The following is a 26414-nucleotide window of genomic DNA, read 5'->3' on the forward strand; positions in this document are numbered from 1 at the left end:
ATGAATATTTCCAGGGATTTTCTCCTTTACCTGAGTATAAATTATAAAAAAGAAGTGATCTTGGAAATATAAAATGTGTTTTTATGACATGCTTATTACACACTATGTATTATTAATTATTATTTATCATTACAGTATTTTTATTACACTATGAAAACGGCAACACTCTTCCAAGATCTCACTTTCTTAGCTTGTATCACTTTGAATAAGCCTGTTATAAGACAAGGCTCCTATGTTTCATCAAGGAGTATCAGATGTGAAACAGCATAAAGGTATTTAAGAAGCCAACTCAAAGAGTTCGTCCTACACAAGCATTCAGGTCTTGAGCAGTCCAGGCAAACAACGCATGTTACAACAAAGCTCAAATTGGTTCTTCATAATAATTTTAAAAACAATACTAGCTGCTTATTTATTTTAAAAACAGCAAAAAAAAAAAAAATCCACCTCCCTTTCCGTTTCTTATAAGGAGGTTTGAAGTTTAAATCTCCTCAGTGTGATAGATATGCTTGCTTTGATCTGCTTAGCTCTTGGAAGTCTAGAGGCTCCGGGCTGCTTGCCCGGTGCTGCCTGGGGTCCCTATGGACAGCTCTGTCCGTCATTAGGGAATTTTTTCCCAAGAACCCCCTGTAACACTTCGTGAACCCCCAGGGGTTCACAAACCCCAGTTTGAGAACCACTGGTCTAATCTCAGTAGAACTAGACAGATTTACTTTTTGATTGGCCACAAAGATTTTATGTGGGACAGGAATTCTTAAACTTGTTCATCATATGCATCACATCTTAATAGCAACAGTGTTTTTGTGGCACAGATCCTCCTCCACCCCACCCCATTCATCATTGCATGGATCATCTTCCCTCCCATTGACAATTGAATAACATCCTTGTAACAACCACAGTAATTGTTTATCTAGAAAAATGTTGGGAAAGCGTTTGGTGCATGTCTTAGCTTTTGATGTGATGCTAGCAGGTGGAAACAAGCACCATGTGACTCTTTATGGACATGGACAGCTGAAGTGGAGGAGGATGATGTGATTTCTTTGCTTTGGTGTTGGACTGTTTTACCTAGTTGGTTGTCTGAACCTAAAATCCAAATATTTTTAAGTCTAGTGGATTTTTTTTGGCTATACATCATAATTCACTTGGTTAAAGATATATAATTTCACAGTTTACTTTATAGAACCTTTAAAGGATCAATTAAAAATAGCCTGTTATGTTGTATCTTTGAGGCTGCTTATTATTCACTGTCAATGTGCTAGATACTGCAAGGCCCAAAATAAAGGCAGCCCCTTCCCCGAAGGAGCTATGTCATTTAATCAGCTGAGTCTGTTCCATAATCTTGACAGAAAAAGCTTTATTTTCCTGATGTAAACTTGATGATCACAACCATGTTTATAGATTTCTGAAAGATATTCACTTAATTTTGTTTGCTTAAACCTTTGTTTTATGAACACAGCCAGTTCCAGTGCTCAGATAAATAGGTCAGCTGCTATTCAATACCCATATATTTCTCATGTTGGCCTTAGACTGTCCCAACTCAAGGATTTATAAATACTCTGGATCTCAAAGGCTTTGAAACTGATTTCTTCAACTAATTTGGAGGAAAAATCCAAATACCTTAACAATTTTTTTGCGGTGATGATGGAAATTGTCTTCTTCCTTCCCCCAACCCAAAGAGCTCTCCTGAAATTAACAAAATAAGTCTGAAATATTCAAAAACAGAAACTTTATTTTCTGTCTCCATGGATGAGTTTCTAAATATTTTTCTTTAAGACAACACTTCTTTAACAAACACACAAGTCACTAATTTGCTTTAGACAGTAGCATACTGCTTTTAGTAGGTGTTTCTGAATGCATAGTTGATTTAAATTATCTGTAATCCACTCTTCCTAATTCGTTTTTAAATGCTTATAAGACTTCTTTCAAAAGCCTGGTATCATAGCCTTTTTGTTTTACACTTACAGTGTGATAGCAATGTAAGTTGTGAAAAGTCTTTCAAAAGTATAGGATTAGTTAAATATGGAAATTAGTTGATTCTTTGTGGACTAAATGGAGAATAAAACTATGAATATAAAACTTCAGATTTTCTTGGACCTGTACACATGCTTGCAGTGTGTTGTATAACTTTCCTAAAAGAAAGGAAGATCATAGTTTGTAAGCAAGAGGGCTAAGAATCAGAAATATACTTTTCTCTTTCTCCCTCGCCACCGCCTCCATACATGTACCCGAAAGCAACACTTCATCAGGGTTTAAGGGACTTTTTCGTTTGTCTTCACACTCTTTCCCTGTTCTTACACTTACAGATTAATAGCAATGTAAGCTGTGAAAAGTCTTTCAAAAGTATAGGGTTATTAAAGCAAATTGGTGCTGCTAGACCAAATTTTATAGATATTGCAAAAAATCTTGTATATTGTACTGCAAGAGCATAGCACTTCATACTGAGCAAGCCTTTGCACATTTTTAACCCAATTTAAGGACAGTTAATGTTTCTATCCTTAATGGCTAAAGTTCTTGCTTTGTGGCTCATGCAATGGACTCCCTGATCCACATGGGAAGCTAAAGATTTATTCCCAGGTCCCTCATTTTGCTCTTTCACTTTACACTGTGTTATTTTGCAATTGGATGAAATTATGATCTTTTCTTCAAAAGACTGAGTGGAGTGAAAAATCGTTACTATAGTCAGTGTTTTTCTTTTTTTTTTTTAAGCATGCAAGTGTAATTCATGTAACGTTAATTTGCTATTGAAAACCATCTGGTGATGGAGAAACACATGAATTAAAGTCCATGCTTCAGATACATGCACATTCAGTGCTTGGTTAAAAAATGGATCAATGGTTATCAGAGTCTAGGGAGAGTCTCAAGTTGTAAATGAAGCATTCCTTGTTGAACCAGATTTATTCTGTCAGCCACACAATTGAAACAATGGTGGAAGAGGGGAAAATATGTATGATAACAAGCTTTATCAGTATGAATTATGCCGGCCATCCTATGCAAGTGTCAATAAATCTTTGTACTACACTAAATTTTCTGTGTGGGGGCAGGAGAGATGCTGGCCTTTAACCCTATTTGAAGGCTTAATTTGTTGCCTAAAATTGTAGTCTTCCTTCCCCTAGCTATTGGAACAGATAAGATGCTTTTTGTCTAGTCTCTTCAGGACTGTTTAACTAACTGCTGTGCTGGGAGTGGGAAAAGATGAACTCAATAATCTGCTCTTTCCTCAGCCTCTTTCCTTTGGGTCTTACTTTCACATAAATTGTTCCAGAAACTGTCTGCTATTGCTTACAGCTTTACCAAGCAGCAGCAGTGTGAAGCTGAAATTATTCTTTCTGAGTAGCAGAAGTATTGATTGTTTATTTGACTCTGCTGCTTCTGGCAGAGCCATGAACAGCAACAGAAACACTATAGTTGTTTGGTCCAGAAGACAGCGCTGCATTGGTAACATTTGTTCCACATTGGGACAGAAGGGCTAGAATCATAACTTTTTTAAAAACAAGAGCTTAAATTCTGCAGCAATTGATGATTAAAGCCACTTCCTTCTTCCATGCTGCTTGCCATGATGAGTGCGGTTTTTCAAGCTTGGCTCATTTCATTGTTAAGTACTCTGGAATATGTGAGATATGACAGATGCTGTATGTACCATCTGCCTCTGGGTGCGCACATTTACAAGTACAAAAAGTTTATTTCTTTAGGGCCTTCTGAATTTAATTCTACCTCTCAGATTCTATCTGGACATATAGATGGGGGGAGGGATAGCTCAGTGGTTTGAGCATTGGACTGCTAATAAACCCAGGGTCGTGGGTTCAATCCTTGAGGGAGCCATTTAGGTATCTGAGGCAAAAATCTGTCTGGGGATTGGTCCTGCTTTGAGCAGGGGGTTGGACTAGATGACTTCCTGAGGTCCCTTCCAACCCTGGTATTCTATGATTTTGTAAACTGAATAACATTCTTTAATTACCCAACGCTGTGATGTGGGTCAGGTCCTAACTTTTCTGTTGGTCTTCTTAAATCATGGAACTGTGTTAGATACTTTTTTGCAAGTTGTGTATCACACGGTGACTTCGGTTTTGTGTGATTTAAAATACTGACTGAATTCAGTTTTAGTGTATCATTGAAATGTTAGAATTAGAGTCCCATTTTGTAACAGCAGCTGGTATGTAAAATCAATTGTTAAATATTCTGTCGAGTACTTTTATAATATGCTAGTCACTCTGGTGTATTGGCAAATACTAACCTGTTTCTTTTTACACTGTAGGAGTTTGCAATGGCTCAAGAGTCTCCCAAAAATTCAGCAGCAGAAATTCCTGTGACCAGTAATGGAGAGCTTGAAGATTCACGTGAACGCAATTTTAACAGGGTAAAAAGAATTTCTTCAGCATCGTTAATTACCACTAAATCACTATCAGAAATCCAATTAATGAAATGCTGAGAATACAAGGTAATATGTAATAAACAGAATCTGGCCTGGGTTGATTCCCTAGAACTCACAGAAGGCTAGATTGGTTAATATTTTATCATGTCAGAGGTGAACATATGCCTATTCTTGTAGTTGGGGAGAAGGTTAGACTACAAACTACTACATCAGTGCTACTCAGTCCTCAGTGGTTCAGGAGCCAAATTAGCGATCAGCATTTCCCAAAAGAGCCACAATAGTGTGAATTCATTGTTTCACTTACTATAGTAATATGTAGTTCTATTTAAACCGTATGACTGGGAAATACTTAGTTTTTATATATCTATTATTCTCTCAGCAAAATGACTGGCCAAGTATTATTTTATCAACTACAATGGGTTAATAATATAGTAACCTATCAGGATGCTTTTAATAACTTAGACTGGTGAATAATTAAATCACACAGTGTTTTAGTATCATGTGCTGCAAAGAGCTGCAGGAGACACATTAAAGAGCCACTTGCAGCTTGCAAGCCTCAGTCTGAGTGTCACTGTGCTACATAAAGATGCCTGCAGGCTTATATTTGTTCAAAGAAACGAGATGGAAAAGCATTCTAGTAGCTTATTAAACAGACAGAAATATGATAAAAATTTGAGCTTACTAAAGTTAGTTTGGATAGCCTTCTGGACTACTAGGTTGTCTTGTTCACCCTTAAGCATTAAGTTAAGATACATCTATAAATATGTTTAGCACTTTTAAGTATTTCTTGTAGAGACTTAAGAAAATCTCTAAGTACTTACAGATTTGTATTATTTCTTTCTGTGTGTAACGTCACCCAAATTCCAACTACAGTTACTACTGGGGTTATGAGTTGAAAGTAGAATGTCTCCCATTAGACAGATGTTTTCTGGTGCCTCAGGTTGCCTTTTATATTTGGGGTTTTTGGTACACTTCTATCCTAGTTGTAAACTTAATTTTATATGGAAAAAATTAGTTTGCAACAAGCAGTACCTTGAATTTTATTTCTCTGTGGATGAAATGTCTATTGGAGGAGGTAAGGGGATGTCCGTGATCTTGGCAGTCTTCTGACAGCATTAATGGAAAAACTTGTTAAAAAGCTCTATTTAAAAATTCAAATTTAAAATAGATAAAATCAAGCAGACATCACAAACTGGAGTAAGTTTGTACTGAAATTACTTTACGCTTTCACTATTGTACATTTACAAAACTCTGCCACTAGTAATGTACCATATAGCTCATAGTCCAGCATGTAAATCTTACATTTGTAATAAAATTTCTCTTAATTAAAAAAAAAAAAAAGCGCACCTACATTAGGTTTTTGCCCCCAAGTTTTTATTCATTAAAATTTTTAAAATGGGTACTTGTGTGGCTATGCAAATACTGTACATGCAGCTAGTTTACACAATTAGCTGGTTCTTAAGTTTTACTTGCTACAAAGCAGGCCACTTCAAAAGGCTTAAAATAAGAGGTGGCACATTTAAAATTACATGTAACTGCACCTTGGCTTCTGTATGCAACTGCACCAAGTAGTGTTGCAAAAGGCAGAGGAGTGTAATAGTTCTGTTCATTTGGGTAACTGAATTTTTCGTGCCACATATCTATATGAAATATACCTATCGCTATATGGTATCAATAGTTTCCATTCTTTAAGATGAAATACAAAAATGGTAACATTTACATTACATGGTAAAGAATTTGTGTGCACGTGCCATTTCTTTCAACACACATGCTTTCCCCCCCAGACATTTAATTGATAGCTAATCCTTTGTTCCTTGACTGACCAGCAGGGGCTGCTGTGGTATAAGCCATAGAGATTTGGACATTTTCATTTTTAGACTGTAAAAACAAAGGCTGGTTCCTGCTCTACATTTTTGTTTACCCTCATAGCCTAGAGTTAAGGGAGATCTTCTAGTAGAATATGAATTAGAATTAGACCCATACAACACTGAACTGGGGATATTTTTTGTATGTTTAAAAAGAAAAAATTACTGGCAGGACCGAAAAATTAGTAGATCCCTACTGGATCCTTGAGTGAGGAAGAAACTGATTTTTTGTTGGCTGGAAGAATTGTTTTCAGGGATAACACAATCTGCGTTTGTGGTCATCAGGTAGGTGTAGTGACTGGCTGACAAGAGGAATGGAACTTAATGGGGATGGAACACAATATGGTGTCCAATAATAAAGATGTAAAGCTACTACTGCTCTTATCTCCGGTCATAAGTATATTTTTTAGTCACCCTGGATGGGTGTCCTTTTGAGTTTCCATGACTATGCTGTTAATACACGTTATGGGAGAAAAGATACTTCAGTGACTTTAAATCTGTGTTGTCAAACGAGAACTTGAAGAGGGCCCCCAAAGTCAGGATATGTGTAATAAATAAAAAGAAAAATTACAAATGAATTATCTTAAAGGTAATTGTGAATGATTAGGGCAACTAAAACAGAACTTAGAGTTCTGCAGTGGCAATGAACTTGGGCCTTATGCAATAGGGAGAAGCATTGGGCTTGTAATCTGTTAAGGATTTTATAAGGAGTTTCCTCAGTCCTTGGTTGGTTAGTATTGTGGCAGCAAACCTACACTGTATGGTAAACAATGTTAAAATAGACCAAATAAATGTTGTTAGACTAGAAAGTGATGTTTGAGGGTGGTGGTGGTTGTTTGTTTTTAACTTAAAGGGTAAATATCTGAAAATCACTAACTACCAGATCTGCAAAGTTAACTTCAGTTCTTTTATGGTCATAGAGTATTTATGCTAAAGATCCCACAGTTGGAGCAAGGCTAACAATTATTTTGGTGCCCAAGCTTGAATAGAATTCTAACTTACTCTGCTATATCTTTGACTCTGCAGGGCTAATAGGTAAAAAGTAGCAGAAACTTGCTTTAGTTAGTAAAGTAAGTGCTTAAGCAGATGTGGCTTTGAATGCTCACAGAGAGCATAGTAACGGGATGCCATTTTTACATAGTTGCTTTTCCGGTTAATTCTGATTTTTATTTTGCTGTGTGGTGCATAAAGCAAATAACTTATGCTTATCTTAAAAATACAAAACTCTGTGAGCTTTCAGCTATCCAGGTGCCAAATGGAGCTACCTACTTTCTAAGCATGGTATTTTGCACCTACATTCAAAGGGTATTTATCTACTGTTGCCCAAAGAAAATATCAGCAGTATTCTGGGTGCTGACTAATATATAATACAGGCAGATACACAAAAAAAGTTTTTATATTTTTTTAACCAAAATTGTTGAATTTACTTAGTCTGAAAACTTGTCATGTTTTAAACCTGTGCAACTGTTCCAATTCTTGTAACTTATGCATGACTGTGCAAAGATTAAGAGGAAATTTGTTTTTAACTTAAAATCAGATTTAGAGTAAGAATGGTATTTGAGAATCTTCAAGGAAGTTTTATTAATCATTTTAAAATATTAAAATTTAATACATGCTAATGCATGGTGTTCAGAGAATCTGTGTGTTCTCTTCTAAATTCACTGTGCAGGCAAAATAAGTGGATTTTTTTGTGTCATAGTGGCTAAATAATAGATTCTAACTATAGAAAATTGTAATTGTATGTAACTGTGTATAGTAGCTTTAGTTCATGGTTACCTATGAAAAGTTGCAACAGCTAGTTTTTTTTTTGTTTTTTGTTTTTGTTCACTGACTTTCAGAAGTTACCTACTTTCTTAGTAACCTAGAAAGTAGAAAATACAAGCAATCCTCAGAGCATAGCGTGCATGTAACATCAGTTTTCTGAAGCCTGAAGATGAGATCTGAATGTCTTCCATCTGCAGTAAGGAAACGTTATTAAATATTTACTGTAAACCAGTGGGTTTAAGAAAATGGTGATCTAGAAACTCTGATTATGTAGCACAATTTTACACTCACATGTGAGACGCCCTCTTAACTTAGAATGTGTGATAATCAGAATTATCGCAAAAAGATTAAAGGCTCATAGGTTGTTTCCTTTGGGGTAGCTTTCTGGATCTGTTTACTATTGTCAGTCTCCAAAATCAATATTATTATGCCTTTTTTTTTTTAAAGTATTATTCATCTTGCTTCATCTTCGTTACTTTTAATGCTCCTCTTTTGCTTTTTCCTTTTCTCCTGTAATTTTGGTCATTATTTCTGTGTTTAATGTAAAACTATATATAATGTGTTAGTTACTGCTCTGAAATTTCTTCAGCTTTGCTGCGCGTATTAATTTATTAGTTTGTAGGCAGAGCCAGCACAGCAATGGTTAAAGGAGTTCACCTAAGATTGGGGGAAGGAATATACTTCAGTTGTACAATTATAGTAGTACTTCATAAATAAAAGAGGGTGGTGGAAGTGATTACGATGAGTAAATGGACTAAATTTCAAGGGAGTCTTTTTTGTTTTAAATAAGTTGGATTCAGTTGAGAAACATTTTAGTATATTTTTTTGCTTTTTTAAACTTGTGGTAGTGCCCCACTCAGGGATCTAGGGCCCCCACGTAGGATTGCCAGATGTCCAGTTTTCGACCAGAACACCCGTTTGAAAAGGGACCCTGGTGGCTCCAGTCAGCACCACTGACTGGGCTGTTAAGTCTGATTGGTGGTACTGCTGGCGCAGCGGGGCTGGCAGGCTCCCTGCAGCTCCCGGAAGCAGCCAGCATATTCCTCCGGCTCCTAGGCAGCACGCAGAGCCCCATGGCTGCCCCTTCGCCTAGGAGCTGGAGGGACATGCCAGCCACTTCTGGGAGCCGCCTGAGGTAAATGCCATCTGGAAGCCGCCTGAGGTAAACGCCGTCTGGAGCCTGTGCCCCTACCCCAGCCCTAAGCCCCTTCCTGGACCCCAAAGCCCTCATCCCTGGCCCCACCCCAGAGCCTGCACCCCCTCCTGCACCCCTCACCCCCTCCCACACCCCAACCCCCAGCCCCTCCCACACACTGAACCCCTCATTTCTGGTCCTACCCTGAGGCCCACACCCCTAGCCCAGAGCCCATACTCTGTTCCACACCCCAACCCCCTGCCTCAGACCAGAGCCCCCTCCTGTACCCCAAGCCCCTCATCCCTGGTCCCACCCCAGAACCCGCACCCCCAGCTGGAGCCCTCACCCCCGCCTTACCCCAGTGAAAATGAGCGAGTGAGCGATGGAGGGAGGGGGGTGGGGCAAGGGTGGGTGTTCGGTTTTCTGTGATTAGAAAGTTGGCAACCCTACCCCCACGCTTGACTCGACCCATATTTTCATTTGCATTTTGTGAATGTAATAACTTTGCAGATATTTCAGCAGCTTTAGGCGTATTTGTTCTCATCTGTATGCACAGAGATCTAGCTGTGCAAGTCTTGTTCAGTGTTAATGTAATTTACACAAACTCTTGCTCTGGGAATATACCCTTTAGCAACAAAGTAACATTAGAGACCAGTTTGAGGTTCTGTTCTGCATATATCCATTTCTATGCATGCACAAGCAAATGCAATATCTGATTTTGCAATACACCCCTCTCTCTCTCTCTCTCTCTCTCTCTCTCTCTCTCTGTTTCTGAGTACTTGTAAAATGGTGGTATTGTTTAATTTTTGCACTAAAGTGCACTTATAGTACTTGCATACAGCATCATGCAGGAATATACTGTTAAATAAAACACGAGTTACCAAATGTACTTGATTTTTAAAAAAAATATTTGGTAACATGTTAATAGAGCAATATTTACTATTTGCATCACCTCCAGTAAACAATTGGTTCTCTAACAAAATCCAAATTAATAATTAAAAAGACAGATGAAATCACTGTTCGCTTAATTAAAATCGTTCATAAAAGAGCTGCAGTATTCTCACTTGTCCTCATGTGCGCTATCAAGAACTACTTAAGTACAGTTATGACTGAAATTCTAACTTGGTTTGTCCAGCCACTATGATAGATGTAAACTTTAAAGTGACTGAACTGGGCTGTAGCTTTGAGCTGTATTGGGCCAAAAGTTTGTTTTTATGTTATGACATAGTATGGTTGAGACAAAACTATCTGAGTTTAAAGCATGCTTAAGCATACTGGTTTTGTTAGTGTCTATGCATCTTTAAAGTCCATTAGTAATGGCAGTGTTAATGGGATGACTAATTGGCACAGCCCCTTTATTATTGTTTGCTGGAGGAAACTCAGCAGATTGCAATTTTTTAACTTGTTGGTCCTGTAGTTAACACTCTTTACAACATGAATAGTGTGAGAAAAGTTACATTTTTGTCATTCAAATACTTGCTTTCAGTTTTTTTAATGTAGGTGAGAATACTTAACGTTGTTTAACAAACCAGACCCTGAGATGGGGGAAAGTGCATTATTGTTTGTAATCTGAAAACATGCCATGTGTTTGGCCGAAAGAGAGTTTCTAAAGAATGAACTAAAATTAGGTAAAGTTCTAAAATTGTTGTAGTTAGGCTACCCAAGAGCCCAAATACTGTTATCTTACAAACTTACTTTCATATGTTTATCAAGTATCAGGGGGTAGCCGTGTTAGTCTGTATCCACGTTAGTCTGTATTCACAAAAACAACAAGGAGTCTGATGGCACCTTAAAGACTAACAGATTTATTTGGGCATAAGCTTTTGTGGGTAAAAAACCCTTCTTCAGATGCATCAGTGGTTTGAGCATTGGTCTGCTAAACCCAGGGTTGTGAGTTCAATCCTTGAGGGGGGCCATTTACGGATCTGGGGAAAAAATCTGTCAGGGGATTGGTCCTGCTTTGAGCAGGGGGTTGGACTAGATGACCTCCTGAGGTCCCTTCCAACCCTGAGATTCTATGTTTGAAATACTTTATGAAAATACAAAACCTGATGTGTGCATTGCATTCTAAAATTCCTTTTTGTTGTTGTTGTTCCCTCTGTCTCGCAGGACAGGCTCTTTCCTCCTGTCTTTTTGCCCTCTTCCAGAGCACAAGCACTCTTCTAAGCATCTTTATATGCTGCCAATAGCAAAGGATATCTGGCAGCGTGGGAAACTTGAGCTTCATTGTGAATCTTCAATATGTGCTATTATCATAATAAAGAGTATCTTTAAGATCTGTTACTCACTGCACCTGCACTCATAACACCTTGGGCTGTAATCTTGTCAAATCACATAAGCCATGCAAGGTCAGAGCACTTACATGGGAGACTAACAAAGGAAACTCAGGTGCTTTAGGAAGTTCTTATGCCTTCTGAGTCAGTATTGAGCTAGTATTCCAGCCTGGTGGTAGAGAACACTGTGGTGTGCTTCTTGTGGTGCTCTATTTTAGATGAGTTGGAAATCAAAGCCGTGATCACCTGTAGTCATGTAAGATCCCAGTTCACCTTTATTAAGTTTAGGTATGTTATCTCTGGCCTGGCCAAATTCCAGTTTGGGCAATTATATTCAATTTAACTAAAATGTCTCAATTGGAGAAGCCATTTTTTGCTTCCTATCATAAAAACAAACCTTAGAAACTTGTGGGTTTTTATTTTCTGCTGCCAGGTGGCTTATTTCATGCCATTTAAAAGAGGAAGGGTCTGGACATTATTGATCAGGCTGGAGGAGAAATTGTTCAGAAAGGTGGATTGTAAGGTGAGATGTGGAGAAGACAGAAACGGCTTAGTGGAGGAGGAAAAGAAGTCTTTCAAGTGAAGAGTAACATGATTTAAGGCATGAGGCCAGGAGAAGGAAAAAGAGATAGAAGGAGTAAGTAGTAAGCAAAGTGAATTAAATTTAGTGTAGCGCAGGGGTGGCCAACCTGTGGCTCCGGAGCCACATGCGGCTCTTCAGAGGTTAATATGCGGCTCCTTGCCTAGGCGCCAACTCCAGGGCTGGAGCTACAGGCGCCAACTTTCCAATGTGGTACAGGGTGCTCACTGCTCAACCCCTGGCTCTGCCCCAGGCCCCGACCCCACTCCATTCCTTCCCCCAAGGCCCCCGCCCCTTCCTCTGAGTCTGCTGTGCCCTTGCTCCTCCTCCTCCTTCTGCACACCACAAAACAGCTGATTGCTGCGGGTGGGAGACACTGGGGGCAGGCAGGGGAGCTGATGGGGGGGCTGCTGATGTGTTACTCTGGCTCTTTGGCAATGCACATTGGTAAATTCTGGCTCCTTCTCAGGCTTGGGTTGGTCACCCCGGTGTAGAGGAAAACCAAAACACACATGTAGGTGCGGGCAAGATAGTGGGGCATTTTAGCTTAAGAGGCGAGCTTAGAATGGTAATAATGCAGGAAAGCAATAGATGGATTCAAAGTGAAGTGTAATATGGTTGTAGTGGGAGGAAGATGACTTTACAATGAGTATTTTGGACACCCTTGGTGAGGCTGGGGATTGAGAACTGGGAGGCCATGTTAGTCAAGGCAAAAGTGACCATGGCAAGTATCTTAATAGTGAGGAATAGATGGGACATGATGAACAGGCAGAGCCAATGTTTTGTCTCGTTGAAAGTCAGTGGAACTTAAATTCCTAAATGACTTCTGACAATCGGATTTAGGCTCCTAAGTCACTTCAGTGCTTTTGAAAAAATGTAAAAGAAGGTAATATGAATCTGCATTAATTGTTGCTTTATTCGTTAGGACTGATTCATCCTTAAGGAGACAACAATATATAGTCTTTCCCAGTTAAATTCCCTAAATTCTTATGAATGGGTTGCATAAGTGGGTTAGGTTTTTTTTTTTTATTCCACTTTCCTCCCAAAGTAGTACTTAAGTTACATCAACGATCATAAGCCGCTTTAATTACATCGGTTGTGTATGTCCACACAATACTCCTTGTGTTGGCAGAGCGCGTCCACAGTCCTTGCTCTTACATCTTCCATTCCCGGAGGCAGGGAAGAACAAAGATCTCCAGATGGGACTCAGGACTGACTGCAGTCTCTGATACTGTCCAAGAAGAGGGCCAGAAGTCGTCATGCTAACTTGGCTTTTTTGAAACTACATCGCAACCATGAGCCTTCAAAGGCTGGTGGATCATGTTCCTTGGTGACCTACATTGCTTCATCAGTACCGGTGGCATCGATACTTTATATGTTGGAATATACAGTCTGACAAGACTTCTCCTGGGACTCCACACTTGTGCTGTTGATCACTGTACACAACAGAAACCGGTGGAGAACATCTGACTTTTCTAGTCAACTCAAGCCTTATAAATATTTCCAAATAATAATGTTCTTCATTAAGTAAGCATCTATTATTTTCATTCTAAAATGGAGCAAATGCCGGTATTTACTTTTGGCAGACCATCAGTAGTTTGTTTGTTGTAGAGAGAACTTTTGCCCCAATTATTTTTGGTTTCAGTGCAGAGAATATTTTCTTCATTTGGACTAGTTCAAGCAAAGTTGAAAAGCAAATTGGAAGTTGAAAAAAGCAGGAAAGCTTGTTTTTCTCTTCCAATCTATAAATAAAAATCAGTTGGGAGAGGATGAGATCTAGTAATTCTGATAACTTGGAAGGACGTGGGGCCAGATTTGCAATATACTTAAGCACCTAAAGATGCAAGTAGGTGCCTACTGGTATTTTCAAGAGTACCTAAGGTTAGGTACTTCTAACAATCCCACTAGGCACCTTCAGCATTTTTAGATCCCTATAACTTTGAAAATCCTATTTGCATAGGTAGCGTCTTCACTAAGCACTAAAGCAGAGCAGCTGTACCAGTGCAGCTCTGGAGTCAGATGCAACAGATTACAAAATACCATTTTGGGGTCACCTTTCTGGGTAAAACCACTCTTCAGTCTTTAAATGTATGCATCAATGGAAGTTGGGGACTGCATAGGTGCTACACTGACAAAGTGAAGGTCAACTGCATGGACTTTGTCCCAGGACTAACAAAAAAGTCAAATGAGACAAAGTATAGTCACTTTCCTTTAAAATGAGGTTATTCACCACACTGCCCACCTTGTACCAAATAACAAGCTTCTGAGGGAATGCAAGTCAAAGCCACTTATTTTTTATCCCTGCGCCCTTCAAAAATAAGTCTCCCATGACACGCATATCATTTATCTACTGTTGTAAATAGGAATGTACATATCATGCCTCTCACTTTTTCCCCACAGTTTTTCTCCAAATTATCTCAATTTTTTTTCTATAACAACTGTCAGTGATAAATCCCTTCATCAAGACCATTACGGGCTGTTGGCAGCCTTCTTATTTAGGAGTGTTTTGTAATAAATCATAATTAGGTGTCTGAGATTATATGCCAAAAAACCTAACCCAAGTTTTCATGCAAGAACTCGTATGTCCAGAACAAACACCTCTTTTGTTTATTTCAACAAACAAACAAAACCCCTCAGGTCAGAGATGACTGATTTTTAAATCACCAATTTAAATTGGCAAGCAAGAACACTGATTTAAATAATTGATTCTATTCTTGTTTAGTATTTGTACTTTTTAGTTACTTTCCACTATTTTAAAAAAAATAAAATTGATTGTCATTGGTTGGTATTGCCATTAAAACATGTTGATTTGCAACCAGATACTGTATAGCATTTACACTAAGGATATGTCTATACTGCATTCACAGGCTGTGATTGCAGCTCAGGTAGACATACCCTAGGTAGCCTGGGCCCCAGAGCAGTGAAGCCAGGGCAGTGCAGGATAACCCTGTGAGTAATTACCCAGAATTCTGGGTGGGCTTGTAGTGCATGCTGAAGCAGCTTCATTGCTCCGGAACCTAAGCTAGCTTTAATCTAGCTAGCTTAGTTTACCGGCATTTGCTCCATTTTTAGACTGAAAATAATAGATGCTTACTTAATGAAGAACATGCTATTTTGACATATTTATAAAGTGTGAGTTGACTAGAAAAATATGATCTTTTCCTCTGTCTCTGTATTAAAATTAAATTTGAATTTATGACAGCCAATAGTTAGCCCGTAATTTACTACAATACATAAAAATGCTTTAAATATTCTGCATCAATAAACACTGAAATTTTGGGCTTGTTTTAAAATTTTTTTGATTTTAAATAACTCAATTTAAATAAAAATCTGATTTTAAAAATCATAGGTTTTTATCCATTCCACCTCAGTTTCACAATATATTAAGTCTTGGTAATACAGTTTACTACTAGAATAAATTACTGTAAGTCCTCTGTTTATTTATTATCTTGTACTGTAGGGCCCCTATGTGCTGCTACTCATGGATTAGTGTCCCATTATATTCAAACTGGTACAAACTTAACAAAAAGATGGTCCCTGCCCCAGAGAGCTTATACTTTTGGTTGTAATATAAGAAGTGATGCAGTAGGTGGATCAACAGATGGGAGCACCAAGAAACAATGAGACAATACTGTTTGCTATGATGGGCAATGATCACAGCATGCCAGCTGCCATACCATTGTTGAGGCTTTTATAGGCATTGTAGCAGAAGAGTTCTAAAGGGGAGGGAGGAAACATGTAAGTACTTTTGTCAAAACTTAGCAAACAGGCAATGAAGGCTTTCATCAGTAGAGTGACGGTGAGAGTACACATATGCTATGGAGATTAGAGAATTGGGGGGGGGGGGGGGGGGAAATAGATTTTGAAGGGCCTTAAAAGTACAGACAAGTAGCTGAGAATTTTAACACTTTCACAGGAAAGAGGCTTGGCTTCCACGTCTTCAGATGAAGAATCGGCCAGAGGGTATGGGGGGGCTGGAGTATAGAGTCTTTAGAAATTCAGCTTAAAATACAAAGCTTTATAGGAGTCTAGTGCCCATAGGTAGGTTGAGACTGAGGGCTGGTCTACACTACTGAGGGGGGATCGATCTAAGTTAAGCAATTTTAGCTGTGTGAATAACATAGTTGAAGTTGACGTACTTAGACCTACTTACTGAGGTGCCTTGAAGTGCCTTAACTGCAGTGTGTTGATGGGAGACGCTCTCCTGTCGATTCCCCTTGCGCTTCTCGTTGAGGTGGAGTACCAGAGTCGACGCTAGAGCGATCGATGGTCGATTTATTGCATCTATACTAGACACGATAAATTGATCCCTGCTGGATCGATCGCTGCCCATCAATCCGGCCAGTAGCGAAGACAAGCCCTGAGGCTATGTCTACAGAACTTATGTTGCTCAGGGGGTCTGAATAAATCACCCCGAGTGACATAAGTTACACTGACCATAAGCGCCGGTGTGGCCCAAATTCTCCCGCCGACATAGCTTCTGCTGCTTGCAGAGGTGATTTTATTATGCTGATCGGAGAGCTCTCCCATCAGCGTAAATCGTCTTCACCAGATGTGCTGCAGCAGTGCATCTGCGCCGCTGCAGCACTGTGTGTGTAGACATGCCCCAAGAAGCAGCCAGTGATCACGGTGCTGCTTATTTCTTTTCCTTCTTTATTATTGCACTTAAATTATTCACTTTTTGTTTGGCCCTTTATAAATAACTAATAATCAGGAATCATGGTTAGTTTAACCAAAGTATAGTGTCTCTTCTGCTAAGGATACCTTTTTATTACTTTGGAGTTTGTGTGTTTTGTAGGTTTCCTTTTTCTCTTTTCCTGATAGTTGGTTTATATTGCAGGGAATTATTACTGTGGTATTGGGATTATTCAGTGCTACATTCTAACTGCCAGTTTTGGCCTTTAGGTAATATCACACCTATGCAGCAACTCCCATGGAGCTTGCAGATTAAGTGACTTCTGTAATATATTAAAAAAATCACTTGGGTTTTAAAGATATTAATTCTTAGTTGTGTGTGTATAGTGTGTGTGTGTGTGTGTGTGTGTGTGTGTGTGTGTGTGTGTGTGTATGTATGTGTATATATATATCTATATATATATATATATAGATATATAGATATATAAAATGTTAGAAGAAGTTACTACATATGCCTTGCAGTAGCATCTTGAAAATAAATGTTTTTTTCTCTGCATACTTCATGCATTGCTCATCTGTTCCTTTATTATTTATTTATTTTCACCTTGCTAAGATTAGAAAGATTCAGAATTCCATGTCAGCAGTTAAGGTTTTCTGATTATATAATCTACTGTGATGTGACTGAGTTATTGGTCTGTGTCTTCTGCTTGCTGTTTTTAATACTTTTATTTTTACATAGTGTGGAACAGGGAAATTTGTGAGGTTGGAAGGCATTCTGTCTTCTAACCCTGACTTACTTGCTGCATAGCCTTTGGGAAGTACCTTAATCTTTTGCCTCAATTTCTCCATTTGTAAACGTGGACAATACTAACTCTCCCACCTCAGACCAGCTTTAAGGATTTATTAGTGTTTTCACAGTGTTTTGAATGAGTAAAATGTGCTAAATGGCATCATGATGTATTTGGCACTTTACAGAACAAGTGAAATGATGCAGAATCCAGAAAAACTTTCAGTCTAAATGAAGACCGGGACAACAGGAAAACCTTCTATTAGCAATTACTATTAACTCTTTAGTTTCTAGGAGTTAATCTTGCACTCAACCACTTGGAAAAACTAGAACTTGCCTTCATGTTTTTCTTCTGTAAGGACATTGGTAAGGAAAGGAAAAGTATTGTTTTGTTTTTCATTTTTCATTTTTTTTCATATACTTAACAAATCAACACTCTCTTTTAAAATGAGCATACAAACTGTTTCATCTAACACACATTGTAAAACAGTGTCTTACGTTGTAAATGTTTGCTACTAATGCATCACAATAGAATGCCATGACACCATAAGACAAGTTCCAGGCTATAGACAGAATTGGTTAAGATGCAACTGAAAAGATATTATGGTGCCTAAAAGTTTCCTTATCTAGGTTTTTATATGGATTTTCCCTTTTATTCAAACATTTCCAAGGATTTGAAACGTTCGTTACCAGTTGGACTTGGTCTCTCGGAAACCCAAATAACATCTCATGGCTTTGACAGCACCAAAGAGGGAGTCATTGAAGCAGGGCCATTTCAAGGTAAAAACTACTTGTATACCTACATGATTTTTACATTTCAAGAATTTACCTGATTTAGGCATATTTTTAAAGGCATACCTCTTAAGACTCTTTTCAAACTCTGTAGCTGTTTAACTGCTATTTATGCTGAAGTGTAATTCTGATGTGCAATGTATACCTTAGGTGTGAAATGTGTGTTCTCCTTAGTTGCTGGGTTGCTAAAATGAGAAATTGATATCCACTTGTCAAGGGGTTTTAATGAAAACTTATATTAGATTAAGTAACTTTTAACTAGCCTGCAGTTAATTTTAATAGGTCCTTTCCTATAATCATGTTGGATTTCTTAATGAAAAGATTCTTGGTGTTACAAAAGTATGTATGCTATTTGATGGATACTGGTAATTTAAAAACTGCTATATTAAGAAGGGAAAATTTAGGTTATTATAGTAAAAACTCTATACATCATTAGAGCTATATAACTAAATCATTAAGTTAGAGGTATTGTTCCAGTTGTAAACATAGCTCAAATCAGTCCCACTGTCAGTTACCACTCCACTTCACTTTTCTAAAGCAGATAGAATTACAGTGAAATTCTCTTTTCCCAGCTCTGTAGTGGATTGTTCCAATGAGACTAAATTGTTTCCTCTTTATTGTGATGTATATGTTGTAAAGGTTCTTAGCCACCAAGCATAAGAATCAATCGTAAAAATACTACAAAAATTTGGTTATATTGAAGATGGATCCACCATTTTACTTGCACAGCATAGAGCTGCAGGTTTCTTTAATTCGAATGGATTTATTTAAAAGCTAACCTTGAGAAATGCAAAATTATTAAATGATCCAATAATAGCACTTTCTCTTTAATCTACTGTCTGAAAATAAAGAATACAGGAAACAGGACATAAATGAAATCTTAATAAACCATTATATATAGTTTTACTTTATCTAGAGCAAGATTATGAATTTAGAAAATCTGACTGAATATTGAGTGAGCAGCTGTGGGACTGAGTCTTTGTAGTAGTAGGTATAACTTGCATATATCCTTGCTTTTATAAGTAAAACCTTAAAAATGCAGAAATGAAGCAAAAAAGTACAACTTGTTACATAATTAAAATGTCTCTGGCTCATGAGTGTTTGATGAAATATTCAGTACAGCTAACGAAAAGCTGCGTAAATAATAAACACTGCTTGCCATTCCCTTTTCTTTTCATTCTATCTCTAAGGCAGTAATACACTAGTTTAACAGAGCAGGTACAACAGAACTAATACCAAAATAAAGTGTACAGGACGTTGTTCAAGCTATGCTAATAATTCTGAAATGTCATAAATGCTTAACAGTGTAAGCAACAAAATTATTAATTTTCAGATGTTATAGAAACAGGGAACTTTGTGCTTTCTCTGTGTGAACTGACCTGAATTTAAACATAATACTCCAGTCTTTCTCCAAAACCAATTACTTTAGATTATTTCTAATTATGTTTTTCCCAAATGAATGAGAGATGATGGAAATTGGGCTTTGAATAACCCAATAGACAAAAAGATAAAATATGATTACCGCCAAATTTTAAGAGCTTTGATTTCTGTTCAGTAGAATGGATAAAACACAAATACAGGGAGGATGGGGGGGGGGGAAGCAAAATTAATTGGGATGGGGGAAGGGTATTGTGAACAATGATGCTTAAGCAAAGTTGGATACTCTTGTGCCAGAAGCCAAGAAAACTTAAAGAATGAAAAGTTGTTTTTAGCTTGCTTACATTCCATGATTAGACACTGCTCCTGTAATAAGATCCTTGTGGGCAGACCTTTGTGCCTGCATGAATCCAGTTGCAGAATTGGGGACATTAGTACCTAAGGTATTGCCGCTCTTGTAAAACATATCATCATACTGTGACAAGATAAGGAAAGTTAAATAAATGTCTTTCAGCCTTAACTTTGTTTGTGTGTGCAGATTAATGATGTTGCTAAAAATTTTATGCTTTGCTCTTACAGTTGGAATAATGAGGGGAGACAAATTTTCCATGCTACAGGGACATGTATAAGAAACATATGCTGAGTCTTGCTTTGGTTATTTAAAGTGCTCTTTTGGGATGTTACTGAATTAATAAAGTATAACCTTTGTGGAAGCCATTAAAGGGTACATAATTTCTGGGGGCACATTGACCCATTAGGTTTTTATGCAGCCTTCAAAAAATGTTATGAAAATTAACATGCTCAGGCACAAAATTGACTTGCAATACCATTGCAATACCGTGATGATCGATTTAGGTGGGGGCGGGGGGAGGGGGTTATTACTGATTTTAGTCACCCATCAAAAAAAAGTATTTTGTCCTGGGCAAATGGGGTGAATTTTTCATGGTTGCCTCTATACAATTAAATTGACTATTTTATTACACCTCTACTTTGATATAACGCTGTCCTCGGGAGCCCAAAAATCTTACTGCGTTATAGGTGAAACCACGTTATATCAAACTTGCTTTAATCCGACAGAGTGCATAGCCCCGCCCCCCCCGGAGCCGCTGCTTTACCGTGTTATATCCGAATTCGTGTTATATCGGGTAGCGTTATAGCGAGGTAGAGGTGTATATGCTTTCCTTGATGTGGAAGAGTATAAAGCTATGAGCTATATCACTTGTTAAAATATGTATAATAGCTTTGGGAGCACAGCACTCTTACTGTTAACACAACAATGCCCGTAACTCAATATTTTTAATATAATTAATGTTTATAGTAGGCCTTTTTCTTCTAGACAGAGAACCACACAGGCTAATATTTTAACAACCTAATGGCTCAATCCTGATCTCAGATACTTAGGCATTCTTGCTGCATATTATAGACATATAGCTACTGCACTTCATTAAAATCTGTTCCTGCACCTGCTTATCTGAAATTGGAATTGAATCCAGAGTCCAAGTATCAACCCTCAAGGTTAGGAGTATTGCATGATAACGGTAGAGTGACTTTTACTTAGATAAGAAAAATCAGATTTCAGCTGAAAAGCAGCCATATTGATCAGTATGAAAGTCATTTTATTTGTTTTCTTTCCTGCCTCCTATATCTGGCATTTTGTATTCATTACTTCCAGTCATACTGCCAATTTCTTTTAAAGAAAACACACAATTAAGTCAGGAGTAACTTTGATGATTTCATATTAACAGCTGCTTCTTTCTAATATATCACTACCAGAAATCCCAAGAACTATTCCATACACTATTCTAGTTTTGTGTTGATGTTACAGGTATATCGCCAATACTAAAAGCTATCTCTTTACATAAAAGTACACGTTTTCTGAGGAAAGAAGATGATGGGTTTTCATGGTTAAATGTGTCCCCTTTTCAGGTTCCCCAGCATCACCCATATCATCCGTTATATCTCCTAGCAATGCAGCAGCTAGCAGACTGGCTGGACAAGGGAGTGATTTAATTATTCCCACAGGTATTCACAACACTGGATACACTAGTGTTACACTAACATCTTTGTTACACTAACTCCGACTGCCTGTAATAATTTGACTTTTTTTACTAGGTGGGTGTGTAATTCCTGCTATTTGGTGATTCTGTCATTTCTGGGCTTCAACAGTTTGCAAAGTAACCTATGCTTTCTCTTCTGAACAACTTTTCCTGCTCCAAAGCATTAAGTATAATCTGTACAGCTCTTTACTTTTTATCAACAATAAATAAAAACAAATGACATTTAAAAAGTACTCTAGGTGTAATTGTTAGTGCTAAAGCAGTCAGCTTTTTTCTCTTTGCCAGCCAAATCAGAGACATGTTCTAATACTCCAAGTATGAGATTGGATTTTGGAGTTCATAACACCCAAACTGGGCTTTGTCCCGACTGCCTCTGTGGCTTTGGTCAAGTTACTTAACCTCTTTGTGTCTGTTTCCTCCTCTTTTAAAAGGGGAGAATACTTAGCTACCTCAGAGGGGTGCTGTGAGGATTAATTACATAGTATAAAAATTATGTTTTCAAGGTGTAAATCACATGTTGGTGCTCAGTGCTATAAAGGAATGTCTGGAGACATATGCAGAAGCATACTGTTTTTACAAACCCTTGTTTACAATAACCTGGCAAGGTTAATACATAGTGTTCTGTATTATACGAGATGTGGCAGGTGCAGGGATAGTCTTTCTCTCTTTTTCTCTCTCCAGGATAAATGGGCTTTATGAATAATTGCACCTTCATATGCCGATGGGTCTTCTGCTAATAATTCAGTTTTTCAGCCAGGAATGCTATTGTAAAGCCTAATGACTAAACTTTCTTCCTTATATAACTTGCTTTTTTCCTACCTAAAGAGGGACGGGGGCCACTGTCAAGTATCCTTTTTTAAATAGCTTAGGTTTTTAACTCTGCCATGTGTCTAATACTTCCTTAGGAACTTGAAGAAAAACATTTCCATACTGACTCTGTCTTGCATTTGATGCCAGGCATTTTATTTTGCTGTTCTTTAGAAGTGAAGTCAGCAAGGGTCTGTATATGCTACTAAGTACACTAACATAGCATCAGGAGCCACATGGAATGTATGTAACTCTGGAAATTCGTCCATGTACTAGCAAACTACCATGCTCTTCATTAATTTTTTTTTCATTTGTACAAAGCTAAAGAGCACTTGGCATAACTTGGGTGGTCAGTGCATATGTGGCAATGGAGGGTGCTGCCAACAAAATGGCAGCAACATTTTTTACAATTTTGATATTGGGAGTCAGCTTTTCAATTCAAAATCAAAATGTGCAATTTGAATAACATTCTGTACTGACTGGTACCTGCAAAAAGTTGGGACTGATTATAGTGTACTGATGGTGACCCTTTATTCTGTTTCACTGCTTGCTGTGGTTTCTTTATTGCTGATTTTGAATGAGGACTAATGAGTTCCACTATCTCCGTGAATGAGGACCTAATAAAACTATGAAGTACACTAACCTTTTTACATGTACAGGAGAGTTATGATTCTCCTGTTAATTTTAATTAAACATGTTGAGGCTAACAGCAGCACGATCTGGAAAAATGTGAATGTCTTACTCTTATGTTAACAAATATGGCTTTGACAATTCTGTACATCTTAAGTTGGCTGTACTTGGTGGCAGCAGTTTGATTGTACTTTGTATACTTCTGTAACTTACTAACAATGGCTTGTAGTGTGTAAAAGTTTTTTAGGTTGGCTAATTCCAGCAGAATGTTGGACTGTTAGACGTTACCTAAATGCTGTCTTTAAAACAGTTTAAGCAAATATCTGAATTACTTGTTGAGGGTAGTAAAAATTCTGTACAGAAACACCCATTTAACTTTATCATACTTTCTTACTCAATCTAGTGTTAGTTTACCTAAATTATTCACTTACACAAATATTCTGGTTTGATTTTAAAATCAATATAGATATACTTCCCTTTATTGTATGCACTTTTAGGCCCGATTAGCACAAAACTGCTTTTTGAAAACAGTCTTTCATGCCCATTTACCAAGCTCCGTTCACATAAAATCTAGTTAGATGCATAGTTTGCTTTTCCATGCACAAGTGCTGTTTTATGACTCTTTGGATATGCAGATATATGCTTGACTTTTTTAAAAAACATGGGCCCTAAAGATTTTCTGTGTCTGTCTTGTTCAGGTGGTGTAAGAATGCAGCAGAAAAGTGGGCCAGTTGTTCTAGCAGATGAAGTAAAGAATCCAGCAATGGAAAAATTAGAGCTTGTGAGAAAATGGAGCCTAAATACTTACAAGGTTTGCAAGTTTACACATGTAAATTTCTATTGCTGTTTCCAGTCTATTGCTAATGTAAATTAAAATTTGTAAACGTATCATATTGCAGCATACAATGTGTTGAAGGATGCAGCATGTTATAGATAGCTAAAAATCTGTCATTGTTATGGAGAAACATATATTCTGAATTGATGTAGCTATGACTTGGTAAACTAGGCCTCATACTGATTTGTTCTTTTTCCCTCAGATTTTTTAATCTAGGTTAGAACTCCAGAATCTTCTGTCAGAACCTACATATGTGCAAGATTATGTATAGATCTCTTAATTTTTTATGATGCAATGATAGCTTTTAAACCTTATTTACATGACAAAATAGGGAGTCGATTATGTTTTCCCCACAAACACACTTACTTGAGCTAAAACAAGTTTAGTGAACTTCAAAACTAATGCATAAATCCTACATCTTTTTGCTAGTGGAACTGCTAAGTTTTATATAATGTGTCATTGGGTAGCATTAGCTGCAATAAAAATGTGAAATACGGTTGTTTTTATCACCAATTATCTAAAATTTCTCTTAATTCATTGTCATTAGTTTTCTGACCTCTCATCCCTGCTGGATTTTTTTCAGTTTTTGAATTTGAGATTACATCTGGTATCAAGGTGACTTCTTCGAGATATTTTTGCTCTGGTATTTTTTTTATATTTCCATGGCATTTCTTGTGTTCAAGTGCACCCAATAACCTGAATTTGATGAAATAGTGCAGAAACAAGTGAATAAGTAATAAAATGGTGATGATAAAGCTCATTTATTTTGCTAGTGACAATTACAAATGGCTCCTCCATCCTCCCATTTTTCGGCCCTTGACATAAGGATATATTACTGCACTTGTGGCAGTAAACATACCACTGCCAAGAGCTCTAAATTTAGCCCAATTCAGAGCAGCAGTTCCTTACTCTTCCTGAAACTTGGCTGACGGAGAGCTGGAGGGAAGGAATTGGGATTATATGTGTATCGGTGTCAGGCTCTTCACCACTTCTTCAGCCTGTGGAGAGGGGAATGCTTTGGAGTGGAGAATCCCCACAAATCTAAGAACTCCTGCAAAGATACCGAGAGAGACAGACAGACACACACAGACCCATCATTTGACTACCAGGGTCTCTAGTTGAGCTGAACTTCTTGAGATTTCAAAAATTTCCCCATTTTGCACTGGGATGAAACTAAAATCCTTTGACGTCTTTCACAAAAAAACCCAAAACCTAATTCTAACCACTGGGCTCTCCAGTCTCTCGGGATGTGGGTGATGCACGTTCAAATCCATGCTCTGAATCAGTCTTAACAAGGACTTGAACCTGAATGTCTGACATCCCTGGTGAGTGCCCTTAATACCAGGCTATTGGCTATTTTGGGGTGGTGTGCACCCTCTTGTTTCAACCAGAAATTCCACCCTGGACCTCAGAAACCTTCCCGATGAAAGTTTTGACAAAACTGGCAAGTTTCCACAAAAAATTTTGGTTTCAGCTGATTGGCATTTTTTGATGGGAGAAACAATTTCATCAAAATTCCCTATCAGTTCTAATCACTGGTACTCTTAGATCCGTGTACTGACTTCCTCTTTGATAGGGGTGAGAACAAATGAGGAAATTTTTCAGTAGCAAATGTGATGCTGCTAATTATAACTAGTTCAAAAGATTTGTTCAGGACAGAGGCCTGCATCTTTTTTTCTTGCTCAGTTCCATTGGTTCAGGGACTTGTAATTTCATGTAATCTAAATTGCAAAGGTCTGTCCAGCTGCTATTTCTGCCTACCATGTTTCGTTTGAGAGGGAACTAATATTTTGCCTCCCCTTGTGAAGAAGTTCTTGGAAGTTCTCTTTACCCTCCAGTCAGGTAGCCTGCCGACCCTTGGGATTTGAATTGGTGCTCCACAAACTTTTGTTGAAGGGCCCTTGATCTGGCTTTTTGTTCCACCTCTTACTAAAAGACTCCTTCCTGCTGGCCATCATCTTGGCTCAAAGTTGCAGACAGACTGCTCGTTCACTTAATGCAGTCTTCTACAAAGAAAAGGTGGCTGAGGCATATGCAAAACCTTGGCAAAGTCTCAGTTATTCATTTGAAACATTATATCTCTGCCAAGCTCTTTCCAAAGCCACGTAGCCATCTCAGAGAGGTCAGGCTGCATGTTTGACTTACAACAACGTAGAGAACAAAGCAAAACAAAAACCCACATTCATTACTGCTCAGAGTGCCCGCACTAAACTTTTTGGAACATGGAGTAGGATGTGTTTTTGCCTTAAAATCCAAAGGTTAAACATTTATTGCCTAAAGCTGCCAGATGAGTTAGTTTGTGAATCCAGGTCATGTATGATGTCTCTGAAGTCTCTATGCTAGAATATTTTTGGGCTTTTTCCACCAAAAGGATGGGATAATTCAGGGCATACTTGCATAACATGCCCTCATTTGAAATCTGTCTGGCATCTATACAGTGGTTGGTGGTTACATTTATGAACCTCTGTTCTGCACCAGGAACAGATTATTAATTTGGGAGGACAGTGCTTT

The 26414-nt window shown here is 38.0% G+C and overlaps 1 protein-coding gene across 3 annotated transcripts in view; it reads left to right on the forward strand.

The window, feature by feature from the left end:
* ARFIP1 (ADP ribosylation factor interacting protein 1) overlaps positions 1-26414 on the forward strand; it is a 74932-nt gene that overhangs the window by 17215 nt on the left and 31303 nt on the right. For 2 of the 3 annotated variants that reach the window (XM_026647855.1, XM_024207628.2), the window contains 4 exons: positions 4250-4351; positions 18077-18185; positions 21501-21596; positions 23767-23879. In XM_026647855.1, the coding sequence (XP_026503640.1) occupies positions 4250-4351; positions 18077-18185; positions 21501-21596; positions 23767-23879 (420 nt within the window). The remainder of the gene's footprint in view (positions 1-4249; positions 4352-18076; positions 18186-21500; positions 21597-23766; positions 23880-26414) is intronic. The other variant, XM_026647856.2, reaches the window with a different exon arrangement.

This window comes from Terrapene carolina, unplaced genomic scaffold (genome assembly GCF_002925995.2).
Source record: "Terrapene carolina triunguis isolate 2854851 unplaced genomic scaffold, T_m_triunguis-2.0 Scaffold66, whole genome shotgun sequence".
Lineage (NCBI taxonomy): Eukaryota > Metazoa > Chordata > Testudines > Emydidae > Terrapene > Terrapene triunguis.